The 18,469-nt window shown below is 39.0% G+C and overlaps 1 protein-coding gene across 1 annotated transcript in view; it reads right to left on the bottom strand.

Annotated features, from left to right (window-relative positions):
- The window catches only part of Culd (CUB and LDLa domain), a 374,725-nt gene extending 360,707 nt beyond the window's left edge, over positions 1 to 14,018 (bottom strand). Inside the window, exons 1-5 of the mRNA XM_068226057.1 lie at positions 13,948 to 14,018; positions 4,721 to 4,818; positions 3,652 to 3,795; positions 2,652 to 2,693; positions 1,863 to 2,399 (exon numbers count right to left, since the gene is read on the bottom strand). Coding sequence (XP_068082158.1) covers positions 1,863 to 2,399; positions 2,652 to 2,693; positions 3,652 to 3,795; positions 4,721 to 4,818; positions 13,948 to 14,018 — 892 coding nt within the window. The remainder of the gene's footprint in view (positions 1 to 1,862; positions 2,400 to 2,651; positions 2,694 to 3,651; positions 3,796 to 4,720; positions 4,819 to 13,947) is intronic.
- Positions 14,019 to 18,469: the final 4,451 nt, after the last annotated feature.

Genomic DNA, 18,469 nt, shown 5'->3' with positions numbered 1-18,469 from the left:
GATTTTCCTTTTAGAACACACTGCGCAGTCCTTTGTGTTGCTTTTCTCATTGCAATAAATAAATGTGATTTCCCATTCAGCCTTTCACATGTGTCACATGTTGATTGGCGTCCTTGCTTTGCTGATCCTCACACGGAATTTTTCTCAGCCGATATTCCTTCCACCAATTTTCGTTTAACTTGTTCAGAAATATCCAAAGAATATGTAATATCACTGTCAAAATTCTCAACTGCATCAATAATGCCCGAATCGCTCAAAAAAGGTCCGGATATGTTTGCTGTCTACATTACCGGTAGACGTCATGATGCTAAATGAATATGCAGAACATAAACAGAAAGACTTGGTTGTTTCTTGTTGGAATTCGATAGTAGGGTTTTGATATATATTGAGATATTTAATTAACTACTTCGAGAAGTTACAACAACCACCAATATTGCTCAATGAAGCATATAATTGTTGTAAGATCATCGTAAATTACGTCGGGTTCTGCCCAACATTCGACCTCCTTGAGAAAAACATATCAGGGCCAGCCACCAGTAGACCAGTAAAGGTTAATTTAGATATAGCCCTATCATTTGCCTGGTGTGAAAAAGGGAAACCATGGAAAGCCACCTTCAGGGCTGCCAACAGTGGGGTTTGAATCCACCATGTTTCAAATGCAAACTCACAGCTATGTGACCCGAACTGCGCAGCCAACTCACTTAAGTCATTTAGTAGGGAGTTTTACAGTTTAAAAAAAGATATGTTGCAACCACTTGAAAGGTGATATTTGACGGTATCTCTCATTAAAAGTCAATCACTATCAACAGAAGCTGTATACTGTATTCCTATTGAGATTCAATCATATATGAGCAACAGGTGACTTTTTGTATCTATTCTTCATATAAAAGGAGAAAAACCTGCACAAACAATAAAAAGAATAAAAATAAAATACATTTGGGGAATGTTTGGAGTAAAAGAATCAGTAGTTTGGAGATGATTTACAGAATATGCATGTAAAGACTTTGCATCTCTCAGGGTTTGAAAATCATGCTTTGCTATGAGCTACTCCCACATATAATCAGTCAGCATGGATGAACTGTAATCAGGTGAGTAAACTACAAAAAAAAGAGAGAGAGAGAGAGGAAAGGTCAGATCGAGGAAACAAAGAATTTTCTGTTTTGTATGACAATGGTAAGGTATTCATACATCTTTGGCACTTTTTCTTAAATGTATAAAATTAATTTCACCTTCACCTAAGAAAATATTCAAAGCATTTTAGACAACCTAATATTAACATTAGGAAATGCAATAATCTTAAATAAATCTTAAAATATATAAAACAAAGGATAACAGTGACTTATTGTGTAAGCAAGTGTGGGCAGAGTACACATAACTGAAAAATATGCATACTTGACCCACGCATGCTTACATGGTAAGTCATGCTCTCCATCTGTTTCCTATACTTACATATTTCGCTCCAGTTAGCCTTCTTTTCTGGATATTAAAAGCAGAAAACCTAGTTTATTCTTGCATTATGCTAAATCAGTTTAGCATTAACAGCATGACTGTTTTCAATCACTTAAACATGAACTGATAGATTCCCTCAGTCAAAGTAAAAAGAAGCCATTAATTAATGTACTGTAGAAAAATAATTTCATTATTATTCCCAACCCCAAAACTAACCATCTTTGTGGCTCTACAGATATTATAGGTCCCTGATGTATCAATTGGCAGCTGCCTTTCTTGGATGAGGGCTGGGTTCACGTGGATCTCGCTATTGTTAATATCAGTAAGTAAGACCAAATATATAACCAAAATACTATATATCTAATAACTAATTATTTCCATACAAGAAGGAAATTATGAATTTTTCAACTTACGTTCCGCTGAATATTCCAAAGTGAATGCATTTGCATGAGATTCACTGTACAAAAGCACAAGAGAGAGGGAGCGAGTCTGGGAACGGTAAGTCAGTGAGCTGGTTCCATCTCCTTGGGGTGCTATATGCAGACCACAAAATGGAGTGCCTGATACATCTTCGTATGGAGGTTCTGATAACCACACATAGTCACAGCGGCATGGACTATCCATAACAACATTTGCTCCACTACAGTGATGTGAGAGGTTAATATGAAGGAAATTAATAGCAATAATACAACCAGGACATGTCACTAACTCCACACTGCACTGCTCATGAGAAGTTACATTGAAGTAGTGAGATGTTAAAGACGAGGGTTGTTTGTCATGTAAAACTGATGTCACATTTTGTGCAGTAATAATACCACGTCCACCAAGTTCTAAATATAGTCTACGTCCGTTGTAATTTCCACAGATATCATCATGACGAACATTTGCTTCAGTGTGATCACAGACAGCTGTGAGCAGGAAGACAGCCAAAAGTGTACAAGTAAGTTTAGCTGGAAAGAAATAATACAATACAAGAATTACTGACTTATAAACATAAAATGTATTATAATAAAGATTAAACACATTTATTGCTATGCTGAACAAGTAAGTATAAAAAAGCTTCAATTTCAATAGCGTCTTAATATTTAAGCTATTAATTAAGCAGGAAGTCATGGGGATGTAATTAAACTAACTGTTGACCAATTATATTATTATTATTATTATTTATTATTATTCAAACTTGGAAGCTGCTTGGAACTCACCATGTTTGATCCAATCCATTCCTAGTTCTGGCCTGTCACTTTCTGAGCATACAAAGATAAGAAAGAAGCCAGTCAAAGTGTCAGGCTCTTCTAATAAAATTATCCAGGCTCAAGGTAAAGCCATGCCAGACACATTTCTATGGCTTCTTAGTCACTCCTGACATTTTAAATGTATTCTTCAGTATTTGTGATAGGAGCAAGGAAGCCTTATGATTCATTTCACTGCTAATTCATTCTTTTCACGTAATTGAACACATTCATTCTCATGCCACTCCTTGAATATCATTTAATTAATTAGGTTTCACTAAAATTAGAAATTAAAAACTATGAAAGATTGAATCACAAATGACAGTCCCTGTATTCCATTTACCATTAACATTCTAGAATTAATGGGCCCATATTTCTCCACAGGACCAAAGAGGATACATTGTTTATACATATCAGACAACAGTGGAGCTAAAACCCTCCTTCTATCATTGTTTGTTTGATCAGTTCATTCTCTGATATCATATTCAACTGAACAATGTACAGTATATTATGATATATTGAATGTATACCAGTACGGACTCCTCAGCCTGGATTTTCAACAGTTCCATCATCAACAGATTCAGAAAGTCCTGGCATAACCAAAAGGACATACTATGGATATGAGGAGTAAGGTAGTTCTCCTCATTATACCAGAACGTAGCTATTACGTATCGGTCTGCCAAGCCCACTGAGGTGCAAATACCAACCAACCCTACAAGGGACACCTTCATACCATTCATCACAAGGACTTGTTGCGTAAGAAAAATTCTTGCAAGCACTGCTCATACCCGAATCATTTTCATGTTATCAAAGCCAAAGAAGAATCAAAGACAGATCAATAAAAGTAACAAACTTGTTCTAGTCCAAACCAGAAGACACAGTGTGAAGCAAACATTACAATTTATATCACCAGAGATGGACCTGGACAGATTGATAGAAAGTGTTCAATGTGCTATTTGAGGATCCAACTAACCTGTGGAATGATGGAACCCAACAGACACACAGCATTCTACTTCTACTACTTTTCCCACATCCTCATGGGGTCGCGCGTGAGAACTATGCTGTAACTGTGGACTTGGCTCTGTTTTACAGCCAGAGGCCCTTCCTACAGCCAAACCTATGAGGATGGATGTATTCACTATTGCGTATTTCTGTGATGGTTGGTACTGTGTATATGATGTGAATATGCAGAGGAGTGTGTTGGGACAAACACAAACAACCAGTGCTCACATCAGAGGAACGAACCAGATGCGATGAAAATCGCTGACCCGGCCAGGAATAGAATCTGGGAACCTCTGAATTAAAAGCCTCATTGATGACCATTTAGCCATGGAGCTGGGCACAGACAGACATTATATAAATATAATTATTTAAGGATACTATCAACATATTATACATTAATCTTGACTGTTCTATATAGAACTATTCAGATACTCAACCATTAAATAAAAGTAGTGGACTGTAAATATTACTTTTCAAAGACTTCAATTTCTGAATCTGTCTTTATGTCTTGGGGCAACTTATCACAAGATATTGGCCCTGATTGAAAAGTTCCTTTCGAACACAGAGTTGCGCTTGAAATGATGACACATTTTAATTTTGTGTCCTGTTTTATGATCATAAATATTACTTTAACCTTAAGGGAACTATTATTCAGGGAAGCAGGGTGAACTAGGAAGTTCTGATGAAAGCACAGGAAGCTGCAAATGAAGTAGTAATGACAAAGATGTTAGTGTTGAATTGTAGAAGTATTGTTAGGAAAGAAATAGAATTAAACAAGTGGCTGCGTGGTTTGGGTCACGTAGCTGTCAGCTTGCATTAGGGAGATAGTAGCAGCCCTGAAGATGGTTTACTGTGTTTCCCATTTTCATACCAGGTAAATGCTGGGGCTGTTAATTAAGGCCACAGTTGATTCCTTTCTGATCCTAGCCCTTTCCTATCCCATCATCACTCTAAGACTTATCTATGTCAATGTGACATTAAGCAAACTGTAAAAAAAAAAAAAAAAAAAAAAAGAATTAAGTCATTTAATACATATATACAAGTTGAAGTCAGGCTGAGAAGTAATGTAATTGATGTGTGAAATTTTCTCCCAGAACTGGAGTGTTTGTTGTAGAGACAGGAAAGATGAATTTGTATGCTGTGAAAAGTTAAGGATGAGAAACATGAAGGCTTATCCCTAAAGACAATAGGCAACTTGATGTTTTTTGAGGTGTAACTGCCAGGAAAAGGTGGTGCTGACTCAGAACTATTTGATAAGATAATCAGCTATGTGGGAAAAGACAGTGAAAAGAATGTGATTATGCTCAGTGATCTCAATTTACCAAATATTAATTGGGAAGGTGATTCAAACAACAGAAAGCATGACCAACAAATGATAAATAAGTTAATGTTGGATGGACAGCTGAATCGGACAGTGATGGAACTAACTAGAGTGAAGAATATTGTAGACATAGTGCTGATAACACCAGATGGGCTCTATACAGAAACTGAAATAAAAGATTGTATAAATGATCACCATTTTTTTCTAGTGGTATAACATCATACTAACACCCTGAAGGTTTTTGGCAACTGAGTGAAGGTTGATAAGGAAGGCATGAAACGGTTTTAAAATAAGTAATTATGATCAGTGAAAAATGGTAAATAAAAATGTAAATAGCCTATGGGATGGGTTTAAAGCAATTGTTGAGGAATGTAAAAATAGGTATGTACCTTTAAAGGTGGAAAGAAATGATAAAGACCCAGTATACAACAGAGAAATAATTTTAAGAAGTAGGTGCAGGTTGGAAAGGAATAATTAGGAATGGTTGTGGAAGTAAGGAGAGATTGAAGGAATTTAACAGGAAATTGAACTTAGCATAAAGGTCTGCTAAGGATAATATGTTGGCAAGCATACTGGGTAGTCATATGAATTTTAGGGATTTTTTTTTTTCTTTTGCTATTTGCTTTACGTTGCACCGACACAGATAGGTCTTATGGCGACTATGGGATAGGAAACGCCTAGGAATGGGAAGGAAGTGGCCGTGGCCTTAATTAAGGTACAGCCCCAGCATTTGCCTGGTGTGAAAATGGGAAACCACAGAAAATCATCTTCAGGGCTGCTGACAGTGGGGTTCGAACCTACTATATCCCGATTACTGGACACTGGCCGTACTTATGCGACTGCAGCTATCGAGCTAAAAAAAAAAAAAAAAGAAGGAAATAAGGCAGAAACAGGTTCCAGGAAGGACATCCCAGGAATCATTAATGAAACAGGGGAGTGTATATGTAAGGATTTAGAGGAGGTAAAAGCATATAGTCTACAGTACGTAATGATTGTTGGACATAAGGATAATGTCCAGGTAGAGGTGTCGGTAATAGCGAAGTACTGATATTTACCTATGATGATATCTTCTTCTTCCACTACAGCTTTTTCCCACACCTGTGGGGTCACAGGTGCAAACTGTGTCACACATGTAGATTTGGTACTGCTTTACAGCTGGATGCCCTTCCTAACACCAACCCTTTGTACAGGGATGTAACCTATGATGTTAATACTTACAAAAAAAAAGTAGAACCATTGAAGATTGATAATATTTCTGGGGATATACTACAGGCAATGGGTTAGGATGTAATACCATATTTGAAGTACATATCTGATTACTGTTTGCATGAATGAGGTACACCAGCCGAGTGGAATAGCATGCAATGCACTACGGCTATGTAGCCAACCATCTGCATTTGAGAAGTGCATTGAAACCCCACTGTTGCCTATCCTGAGAATGGTTTTCCCGTAGTTTCCCATTTTCACTTTCATGGAAATTCTGGGACATTTGCTACTCATAGGCCACAACCTAAAGGAATACCTAGAATTGGTGGAAAACATAAAATAAATGACAGGTTTATTAATGTCAGATTGAGACTTGAAACTGGTGTTACAGATATAATTCAAGGGTATGCTCCACAAACAGGAAATACAGATATGGATCTAGAGGAATACCTTGAATATCTGGAAGGCCATACATAGGACAAACAAGTTATGATCATAGGAAATATGAATGCCCAAGTAGGTCAGTAAAGAAAAGGAGATGAGGAGATTATAGGTCCATTTGGATATGGGAAGAGAAACAAGGCTGGAGATATTTTGGTAGACTTTTGTAGAAATGAGCTGATCACTGGTAACACATGGTTTCGAAAGAAAAACAGTCAGAAGATACAAGATATAGTTGGGATAACAAAATCAAAACTCTGATAGATTACATTTTGGTCGAGAAAGGTAACAGGAAAATGTTGGTAGACGTAACAGCCCTCCCAAGTGAATCTTTCGAAGGAGATCACAAAGTTGTGATAGCTAAGTTAAAGATCAGAAAGATACAAAAGATAACTGAGATTAGGCAGAGAAAGCTAAGGGTGTGGAAATTGCAGGAGAAGGACATAAATGAAGAGTTCCAGACACACATTAAAACAAGTATACCTAAGGAAAAAATCAGAAGGGTCGAAGAAGAATGGGCACACTTTAAAACAGCCATGGTCAAGTCTGCAGAAAAGACCTGTGGAAGAGTATCAGGCAGGAAGAAAGATCAAGAAATGCCCTGGTGGAATGACAGGGTAAAAGATATAGTTAAAAGGAAGAAACAAGGTTGGAAAAGATGGGTGAGAAACAGAACAACAGAATGCAAAACAGAATACAGCACTGCAAGAAGGAGTGCTCCAAGGTGGTTCAAGAAGAGAAAAAGGAATGCTGGCAAAAATTCACTGAATCTCTGCAAGAAGATACAACCGGAAACAAAAGAAGAAGAACCCAGGAGAAGGTGCTAACTTTATTAAAAATGAACAGGAGGAAGTGATGGCAGAGAAGCAGGATATATTGCAGAGGTGGAGAAAATACTTTGAACAGCTTTACAACGTGCAAAATACCTCGGTACAAGGAAAAATCGAAGAACCAGATTTAGTGCCGATGGAAGATGAGGAAAGCGAGGTGTCCATGGCACAGATTGAGTGGGCCGCTAAAAGAAAGAAACGAGGCAAGGCAGCTGGAATTGACACGGTCACCATAGAAATGATAATAGCAGCAGGATTAGTTGGTCTACAGTGGTTGTATAGATTCTTTAGAGTGATATGGAGAGAAAAGACTGTTCCAAAAGAGTGGACGAAAGGGGTCATTATACCAATTTTCAAGAAAGGAGACAGGAAACAACGTGAAAATTACAGAGGAGTGATACTGATACTTCATACAGATAAGATCCTTGAAAGAATCTTGGATAGACAAATAAGAGACAGAGTAGAGGGAAAATTGGCAGAACACCAGTATGGATTCAGAAGAGGCAGGTCCACATTTGACCCAATATTTACATTGCATCAAATGATGGAAAGGTATTGGGAATATGGAAAGAACATGGTAGTAACATTTTTAGATTTTGAAACAGTATCCCAAAGAATTTGGTATGGAAAACATTGACAGAGGCACAGATTGGGAATGAAACAATGCAGATGGTAATAGCATTGTATTAAAATTGCAAAAGCTGTATTAGAACCAAAGTGGGTCAAACTGAATGGTTCAGAGTTGAGACAGGCTTAAGACAGGGAAGTGTATTGTCCCCCTTACTCTTAATTATCATCATGGATAGAATTCTACATAATATCAAGGAGATGATGATGGATGGACGAGCTGATGACATTGTAGTTTGGGGAGATAATGAAGAGGAAGTACAGACACAAGTTGATTTATGGAATGAGGAGATAAGAAATTTTGGAATGAAGAATAGAACTACAAAAAGTAAGACTTTGATCATGACAAGAGGTAACAGAAAATCCAGGGGAGTGATAAAAATAGGAAATGAACCTCTTGAAGTAGTGAAAAATGTTTAATATTTGGGCAGCGTGCTATCACAAGATGGAAATTTGGATGGAGAAATTGATTTAAGAATACAACAGCCTGCAAGTTTCTACCAGTGTGTGAGAGACATTGTATGGAACAAAGATGTACCAATAAAGTGCAAGAAGGTTTTATACTCATCCTATTATAAACCTATACTGACCTATGCTTCAGCAGCCTGGACGTTAACCAAGCGGAACCAAAGTAAGATACAAGCAGCTGAAATGAGGTTCTTGAGGTGCATACAGGGAAAGACAAGATGAGATAGAATACAAAACGAGGAGATAAGGAGAAGTGTGGGAGAGTGTAAACTTCAAGAAGAGACTGATATAGCAAAGCTAAAATGGTTTGGACACATGATGAGAATGCCAGTAGAGAGAATACCAAAGAGAACATTCATGGATACAGTGATTGGAAAGAGGCCTAGGGGTCGTCCTAGAATGAGATGGAGGAGCTCTGTTGTGGACTGCATTGCAAATAGGGGAGTCGATAGCAATAAAGTACTAGAAGAGGAATGGTGGAAGGATCGAGTAAGGTGGAGGGCTTTGGTACACTACCCTACCCAGAGAGAATCTGGAAAGGGAATGGATGAAGAAGAAGAAGGCCACAACCGATTCCTTCCACCTCCTTACGCAGTTTCATTCACCATCATTTATTTCATCCCCAGTTGGTGCCTCAACAGAGGTTGGAGACAGGAAAGGCATCTGACCATAAAAAAACATGCGCTATAACTTCATCTCTGACCTCTTTTCAGGAAACAGGACTAAGGGGTACACATACATATACGAAGGAGCTATACAAAATGGATGAGAGTTGCTATAGTAGGGCAAGTGTACAAAGGAAGGGTGATAAACATAAAGCGGATAATTATAGGGCAGTCATCTTGACATGTTGCATGTAAGCACTTGGAAAGCATTCTTTTGGGTTATATTAGACATGTTTCCAAATGATTAACGAGTTTGACAGAAGGCAGCCCTAAATGCAAATCAGTGGTGACTGTCTGGTTTTCCATTATATTATTTCTATAAAAAAAAACAGGACAGCTTCCAGGAATAAAAGGGCAAGTTAGAGGGAGAGTATTATTATCTCAAAAGATGGACCTATTATTTTCAGGTTTTTACACTTTTTTATCGTTCTAATAACTCTCCTTTTAGTACTTTGAATATCTTTAACCCGCGAGTGGTCGCTATATGAGATTTTGTCTCACATTATTTTTTATTGTGATATTACTTCACAGTGATGAAAGGGAGGTGACTGTTCCCTCGTCTAGCTGAGTTTATAACTTTCGTGAGTAGAGCAATTCACATTTGACGGGTAAGCACCCCATCCCGTAGTCAGAACAAAGGTTCCTGTGTGTCCGTGTGCGCTGCGTGAGAGATTCTCTCATCACGCGACTAATGACGTTGGTGTTATTTTGAAGTGGAGCGGGAAACTTACTCCTGTTGTACGCTGTTACGAGCTCCCGATCTCAACATTTTTTCTTACCTTAAGCATACTTCTCCGCTCCGTGCTGCTACACATTATACTGCTCTGCCTGCTTGCTAGTCTGCCTCACTACTGCTTGCGCTGTCGCTTCTCCCCACGCCGCCACCTGACGTCTTCTCTCTCCAGCATTTTCTAGACTTGCCTTCCCTGGCGTATATATACTCGCCGCTTTCCTTCGACCAGCGATCAGGTGTGCTTCGTGTTTTGTAATAGGCAGTGGGAGCTCCTGCATTCCGCACGGCTGGACTGTGTGCTGTTAACCTTCTTCTTCTTCCTCTTCAGACCGGGTGAGCAGACTAGTATTTTACATTATGTTTTCAATACTTGCTTTTTCCTTGCCTTGAGAGGCTTTACTACTATTTGATTCTGAACTCTAGTCCCTTCAGGACTCAACGTCAAAATACAATTATGGTGCACAAATTTTCGTTCTGAGACTTCTTCTCCTAGTGTGTAAGAAGGGAGTGGTGGACTGCCAACCTTATCAGTGACTTTGAACTTTGCGTGTGGTGTAATCAACGTTATTATTTCCAACTGGAACTATGCAGCCTGATCCCTACTTAAATTTTCATCCTCCTTGTTTCGCTTCCTAATATATATTTTTTTTCTCTTTCTCGTGTTTTTCCCTTGTCCTTTCTTTCTACCTTTTATTATTAAGATTTTAAAAACTAATCACTGTGAAATTGTGATCTGCGAATCGAATAGTGTATTTTCTCTGGTCTTTGAAATGTTCTGTCGTCTTTCTTATTTAAAGCAAGCCTGGTTGACCTTTGGGGATTAGACATTGTTTTTACTTGCACTTATATTAATTTCCGGAATGTTCCATTCTATTTGTGAAAGATTGAGTATGTCTTTTCAAAGTTTTGGTACTTTAGTGTGAATGACTCCAATTTATGTAAAAACCTGTTCAAATCTAGCCCTTGGAAATTTAACTGGATAACCATTATTATAACTATTTTCAGTACCTGTGTAAGCCAAAGATATCTATTTTTACTCGTTGTTGTATAATGCTTCTTGTTTCCATTCTGTTGTCGTTACAATATATCTGTTATTCAAACCTGTTATTTTGGGAGTTCTCATTTTTTCATTCCCTCTCATTATACTACGTGTACCTACTACGGAAATCCTCTGGGAAAATAGGGCCCAAAAATTATTTGCACGCTACTCAGTTGAGGTCTTTCTATCTTACCTTTACTGCTCATGATTGTTCGGTCTCAATAATTCGACGCCACAAATATCTTATACCATGCTTCCCTGCGCTCTGCTTGTTGTGTGGCACTATTAACACGCCTTTGTGTATGTCGTCCTTTCCCTCTTTTTGTAGGAATAGCTATTTGTTTCCGACTCAATAACACAACGATCGCCACAACCCGTTAGTATTTGTATTATGAGCACTTCTTGTTTCTGAAATGTTATTGTGTTCAGAAACCTTGCTTTGTACGTAAATATTACTAGATATAATGCATGTGTGAGATTTTGTTTTTTTTACAACTTCAGGACGGAAGTTATTTTTATGTACATTCAATATGTGATTTTAAGTCGTAATTTGTGTCTTTAATAAACGTTTAATCATGTCCAGCTCCATGGCTAAATGGTTAGCGTGCTGGCCTTTGGTCACAGAAGTCCCGGGTTTGATTCCTGGCGGGGTCGGGAATTTTAACCTTAATTGGTACCGTCTTCTTCATCATTTCATCCTCATCATGACGCGCAGGTCACCTACGGGTGTCAAATCAAAAGACGTGCATCTCGCGTATCGAATTTGTCCTCGGACATGCCCGGCGCTAAAAGCCATATATCTCTCTCTCTCTCACACACACACAGCTAATCATTTCATTTATATCTAAAATATATAAGGTGGAACCTGCGTTTCATTTCAGTTGTAAATTTCAGCCTTACGCCCCACAAAACTGTGAATTAAGTCATGTTTATTTCAACGTGAGAGAAAGTCTCACGCGCGACCACTCACGTTACATTTCGACTAGCAACCACTCGCGGGTTAAGGCAACAAGTGATGTATCCCAGAATATAACCCCATACCTAAGTGAGAACAAGACTAGGAAAAGTGCATTCATTACCATCTGTTAACTTATGGAGGAATTTAGAAAGCAACAACATTTTACTAAACTCGAAATTTAGATATAAAATATGTTTGTTCCATTTGAGATCACAATGAATTCATAGTCCTAACAAATTTATTTCTAAATTATAAATGACTGTTTATTTATTTTAAATAATATTTGGAATGAAAGAGTTTCCGCTTTCAATAGTATGGAAGTTTCTAGATACAGTTTCAGTAAAATTTATGATCAGACAACTGTTTTGTGATCAAAAAACAGGCTCATTTTGTAGCATTTATAACAGTCTCTGTACGAGTTTTATTAGTTTTACTTTTCACTAAGAGTGGTGTGTCAACAAAATGAACAAATCCCATGGTGCTACAGCCTTGACTGGCCTTGACCTACCAACTGACTGCTGCCCAGCACGAAGTCCAGCAGATTACGAGGTGACCCGCGGTCAGAGCGATGAATCCTCTTGGCCGTTATCTGGCTATTCTAGACCGGGCCTGCTATCTCATTGTCAGATAGGTCATCATTTGTTTTTGTGTAGGCTGAGTGGACCTCAAACCAAGCCTCAGATCAAGGTACAAATCCCTTACCTGGCCAGAAATCAAACACAAGGCCTATGGGCCAACATTATATTAACAGCAAACAGAATTCTCTTACAAACCTTTATATTCTGGTATATATATATATATATATATACATAAAGAAATGAAATTTTTGGATATTCCTTCGCTAGGGGGTTGAAAAGGGGGGGGCGGGGTGAATTTTTAAAATGAGTGTATCTACTTCTATATCTCAAAAACTTAACAGTTTAAACATGTGAAAATTGGTATTTGGAATCTTCTTTAAAAATAAGGAAACACATATTTTTTTGTTTTTGGAAAATCCTCTTGTGGGATGTGAAAAAAAGGTGAAAAATGGTTTGGGTACATTTTATGAGGATACTTATATCTCAAAAACTGAAGATGTTACAGTCTTGAAAATTGGTATTGAAATTTTCTTTAAAAATAAAGAAACATATCTTTTTGTTTTGGGAAAATCTTCTTAAGAGGGGTAAACAGGAGTCACAAATGGGGTGAATTTTTTAAATGAGTATATCTATGATATATCTAAAAAACGTAACATGTTACAGCTGTGGAAATTGGTATTTGGAATCTCCCGTAAATGTAAAGGAACGTGCATAATTTGTTTTCTGAAAATCCACTTAAGGGGGTGAATTTTAAAACGAGCAATCTGTAGTATACCGTGGTGCCACCCCTTAATTTGATTCCACCCTCCTCCCCTGCCACAAAATAAGAGTGTCTTTATGCAAGGTTTGGAGGGATGAATAATTCTGTTTATGGAGCTAACCTCCTTTAACATCTTAGGGGTGGAACGTTAAAAAATATTTCCTATTTCACACCTTGGATGCACTGGCCAGGTGTCATGGTGGGTGTGCTGTTTACCAACTGATGAGCCCAATTTAGCACAATGGGGCGAAACGCTGGCAACCAGGAATGAGTTAGCTGGAAAATTTACAATGTCCAATAACGGACCAATTATATTGGTATTATAAATTTACTCATTCGGGACAAATATTTCACGTTCCCTATGGGAATCAACATCTATATCATCTGATGGCCAGACAGGCATCAATTTTTGAAAATGAGACAAAGTCTTTCATAGTGCATTGGCACTGCCGGGGGCTCCAAGTAGCCTACGCGGTGGCCTCCACGGGTCCTTCTTCAGCATTATTTTTGGACTTCAGCATTATTTTTGCTCAGCTGGGTGGATTCACCTATATCTGCTACTCAGCCGACCTCAATTAGCATATCGGTTGATACGTCGTTGGCTGTCGACTTCCCCATGACCATGGCATTTTGCATCATACCTGGAGTGGATCCTGCCATCCCTGAAGATGACATCTTCAACGACCTTCACGCCGCTGACCTGCTGGTCCATAATGTCTATAGAAAACTGATGGCCTCACCTCTACATCCTCTTCACAGATTTTGGTACATCTCAGCGACGAGGATGCAATTCGCCGTCTCTACACTTCGGGCGCGACGATTCACTGCCTACACTACGCCGTGGTGCCAAACCCTCCGTACATTCAAGCCTAGCTTTCTGCCAATCCAGCCCTTGTCCCAGTTGTCCATGAGCCTCCATTCCCGACGACGTTTCTGACCTCAACACCCACCTACCCGACAACCACCACGCCATCTGCTCTTACCCCTTCTTCACTTCCTGTCACCACGGTTACCACTTGTCATCCTTCCCCTGTTATGTCGTCCTCTCTCCCAACGTCTATGCCCCCTGCCATTCAGCAATTCCCTGCTAGCCAGCCGGCTTCGACTGTCAACGTTTCGCCATCGCCATCTCCGCCAGCTCACACCGCCCAGGCGTCGTCATTGACTCAGCCGCCTTCACCGTCCCTAACTGCTGTGTATAGCTGTGTGCTTCGTGGAATCACTCCTGACTTCTCCGACAGGGACATTCTCCAAGAACTTCGGGCAGCGAGCGTTCCCGTCTGTCGTGCCAGCCCGGTCCGGAACGCATACGGCCCTACTTTTATGGTGCGGCTCCCCCCTGACTACTCCTGATGCAGTTCAACAGCTTATCAACACCAGTGCCCATGCCCACGGACATTATTATCGTGTGGAGCCCTCTCATTCGCCACCTTCACCTGGTCGCCAACCCTCCGATCGTTCATCCCGTCGCCCTCGGCCAGCTCCTCCTCCAGATTTTCCACCTCCACCAGTTGGTCCACCCCCTCCTCTAACTGGTTTCGTCCCATCTCCCCTTCCTACATATGAACTCCTTTGTCTTCTCATTGCTTCTCTTAACCATGTAACTGCTTCCCTTCATCTCCTTACCTTGCACCTCTACCCTGATACTTCCTTCTGAATTTCAACTCTCCCCTTGCATGTCCCCTCTTCCTTCACTTCTCTATTGTCTCACATCCATCTTTATAATACTTGTAATCACATCATTGTATTTATCATACTCAAATAAAGCACCTTAGCATTACACCCCTCTTAGCCAAGAGGCCCCTTAATCTCTACCTACTCTATTTTTCACACCACCAATTCCCATCTCCTCCTTCTCCACAACCCCGTCACCTCTCCTGGCCAGAGAGAGGGTGTTACCCTCTAGGTGGCCCGCCCCACCCCTTCCGGGTGGGAATGAAAACTTTTTTGACGGCGACGTCTCCACGGTATGCACTAGCCAGGCGTCTTACCAACTGATGAGCCCAATTTAGCACACTGGGGTGAAATGCTGGCAACCAGGAATGAGTTAGCTCGAATATTTATAATGTTCAATAACGGACCTATTATATTGGTATTATAAATTTACTCATTCGGGACAAATATTTCACATTCCCTATGGGAATCAACATCTATAACATCCTTCGTTTTTGAGATATAATTATCCTCAAACAAACAATTCAACTAATTTTTCAATTAATTATCCCCCTTAATTGAATTTTCCAAAAACAAAAGAATGTTTCTTTATTTTTAAAGGAGATTCCAAATATAAATGTTCATGTCTGTAACATCATCTGTTTTTGAGAATATAAGTATCCTCATTTAAAGAATTCAACCAATCTTTCAGTAATTTTTAAAACCCCCACCCCTTAAGTGTTTTTCTGAAACAGAAAAATACCAATATTCACGTCTGTAATACGGTATGTTATGTTTTTGAGATATACTGTAAATATGCTCATTTTAAAAATTCTCCCCCTTGTCACTCCTTCAGTGGATTTTCCAAAAAAAAATAGTGTTTCTTCATTTTTAAAGGAGGTTCCAAATATCAATTTTTATGACTCTAACATATTCAGTTTTTGAGATATAAGTATCCTGATAAAAGGCATTCAACCCCCTTTTCCCCTCTCTTAAGAGGATTTTCCAAAAACAAAAAAATACCTGTTTCCTGATTTTTAAAGGAGATTCCAAACACCAATGTTCAAGTCTTTAAACCGTTAAGTTTTTGAGATATACAGTAGATAAACTCATTTTAAAAATTCACCCCTCGCCCAGCAACGGAATATCCAAAAATCCTTCCTTAGCGAGCAAATGAATCCTCAAAATTTCATTTCTTTATGTCCAGTAGTTTTGGATCGGCGATGGTCGGTCGGTCGGTCGGTCAGTCAGTCAGTCAGTCAGTCAGGACATATATATGAGGACATAAGATGCAAAAGCCACAAAGTCCACACTGACAAAATTTTCAGAAATTGAGAAAAACGTGCCTCTCCATTACAATTTGCTCTTACTGTCTGTGTATTGGACAAGAGATATGTAAGGGGTTTGGGAATAATATGAGCAAAGAAAAATAAACATATACATATTATTTTTGCTGTAAATGTGGGTTTTATTTTGGACTAGGAGGATTTTGATTGGAACATGATAGCAGTCATCAATTCAAAATTCTGTCATGTACATGAATGAGAAGCTAAGTCTCTTCAATCAAGTATTTTGCGTTAACAATGAAATAATTCGGCAATAAAAGGCCTTTTTACGAGTGTAAATTCAAGTATAATGTTTAATTGAATTAGTTATGGTTCACCAAATAGATCATGACAATCAAAAAACATTCACATTGTTTTAAACTCTCAGATCAGGCACACATTCACTCCCATTCCCTTCACAGGTAGGCCCATCTTCCACTAATTCTGGTAGATTTTCATTGGAAGCATCGATGAGGTCCTTGAAGAATTTGAGGCTCTCCATTTCTTGCTATTCCATTCCATTGCTTTTTCAGTAAGTTGTCTGATGTCTGTGAGCGTTTTGTTTCTTCACTTGAACACCAATTGGAAGAATATTAAGAGTAGAGTTTCCTAATCTCTTTCCCTTCTTGAGAATAGTTTTAGGGATATATAGATCAGTGCGGTAATGTGCTTCACCCTGAACTGTAACTCCACTGCTTGTTTTTCTCAGTATAATTCTCTTGATTTGACAGGCATTATTTTAGCAGAACAATCTTCCATGTTATTAACATATTTCTTGATAATTTAAACAAATGTATGTGATCTTACGACCTGATAAACATCTGTGGAATTCATGTTGATACTCCGAGAACGTGCGCGAGACTGACGCCAAGAGTGGAAGTAGCATATACTGAGAGTGGAGAGAACATTGTTGCCAAGCCACGCCGGTGGTGATGCCCGATTTATGCGCATTCGGAAAGATAAATTTCCCAAAATTTTAAATAAGACCCGCACCCAATTTTGGAAGCGATATTTTCAAAAAAACAGTGCGGGTGGTACTCGAGATTATACGGTATTTAACAAAGTTCAGGCACATTCCCCTAAATGACCACTTTGTCCAGTGTAAATAAAATGATTAATTGCCTAGACTGTAGTACCATATTCCCAGACTTTTACGTACAGATTTTTATTAAATTTTGATTGCCCATTTTCTCGTGGTTTGGCACTGATATGGACTTCACAACAAAATTAGAAATTCATGAATATATCTAACTCCGCCATGCCAGTTGCAAGCCCGGGGCCTCATCTCGCAAGTGATGAGGAAGGAGGAGAAGGAGGAGTATAAACCTCGTTAAAAAACCAGGGTCCATCTGGCTCCCGATGGTAGCACACTGTTTTAGGGTTACAGGTGAAGAGGACCAACGGCTTGAAGAGTGGATGAGGATATATCCCAACAGCTGGAAAGGCGGAGGAGTCTATCTTCCTGGTAGTGGAAGCAGCGCTATCAGTATCAGCACAGTGCAGGACTAAGGTGTCTACTGGACTGTCGCTGAAAATTTACTGGCATGGTCAGGAAGACTTGAATGGCAGTAAAACTGCAATGTGGAAAGCAACGGAAAACCACCACATTATTCTTCCTAGTATAGCAACCATGGATAGTACAAATTGTAATTTAGATGCTACTGATCATGGTACTCAAGACACCAAGATCCGGCAGGGGAGTAACTGAGGTATCCCAGGTCGTCAGCAAGCAAAATTCTCAGAAGTTTGGAGAAGGGATTAAAATAGGGACATGGTATACAAGAACAATGCTAAGAACCGGAAGACTAGAAGAATTCAAACGAATTATGGATGAAAACTAAATAGACATCCTGGGATTATGTGAAACTAGATGGCCTGGCAAAGGTGATTTCCACAGTGACCCATTCAGAATTGTGTACAGTGGAAATGAAAATGGTAGCTGTAATATTAGGAAAGAAGTGGGCAAACAAAGTGCTAAACACATATCATGTCGATGATAGAATAATGATGGTGAAAATAGCTGCCCAACCAACAGATATGGTAATAATACAGGTATACTTCCCTACTACTGGACATGATGATGATGAAGTTGAGGAAATGTATAATAAAATAGAAGATATAATTAAACTAAACAATGACAAAGATAACATAATCATAATGGGAAACTTCAATGCTGTGGTAGGCA

This window comes from Anabrus simplex, chromosome 2 (assembly GCF_040414725.1).
Source record: "Anabrus simplex isolate iqAnaSimp1 chromosome 2, ASM4041472v1, whole genome shotgun sequence".
Taxonomy (NCBI): domain Eukaryota; kingdom Metazoa; phylum Arthropoda; class Insecta; order Orthoptera; family Tettigoniidae; genus Anabrus; species Anabrus simplex.
The sequence above is the reverse complement of the archived record's forward strand: the minus strand, read 5'-3'. Positions and strand labels throughout refer to the sequence as shown.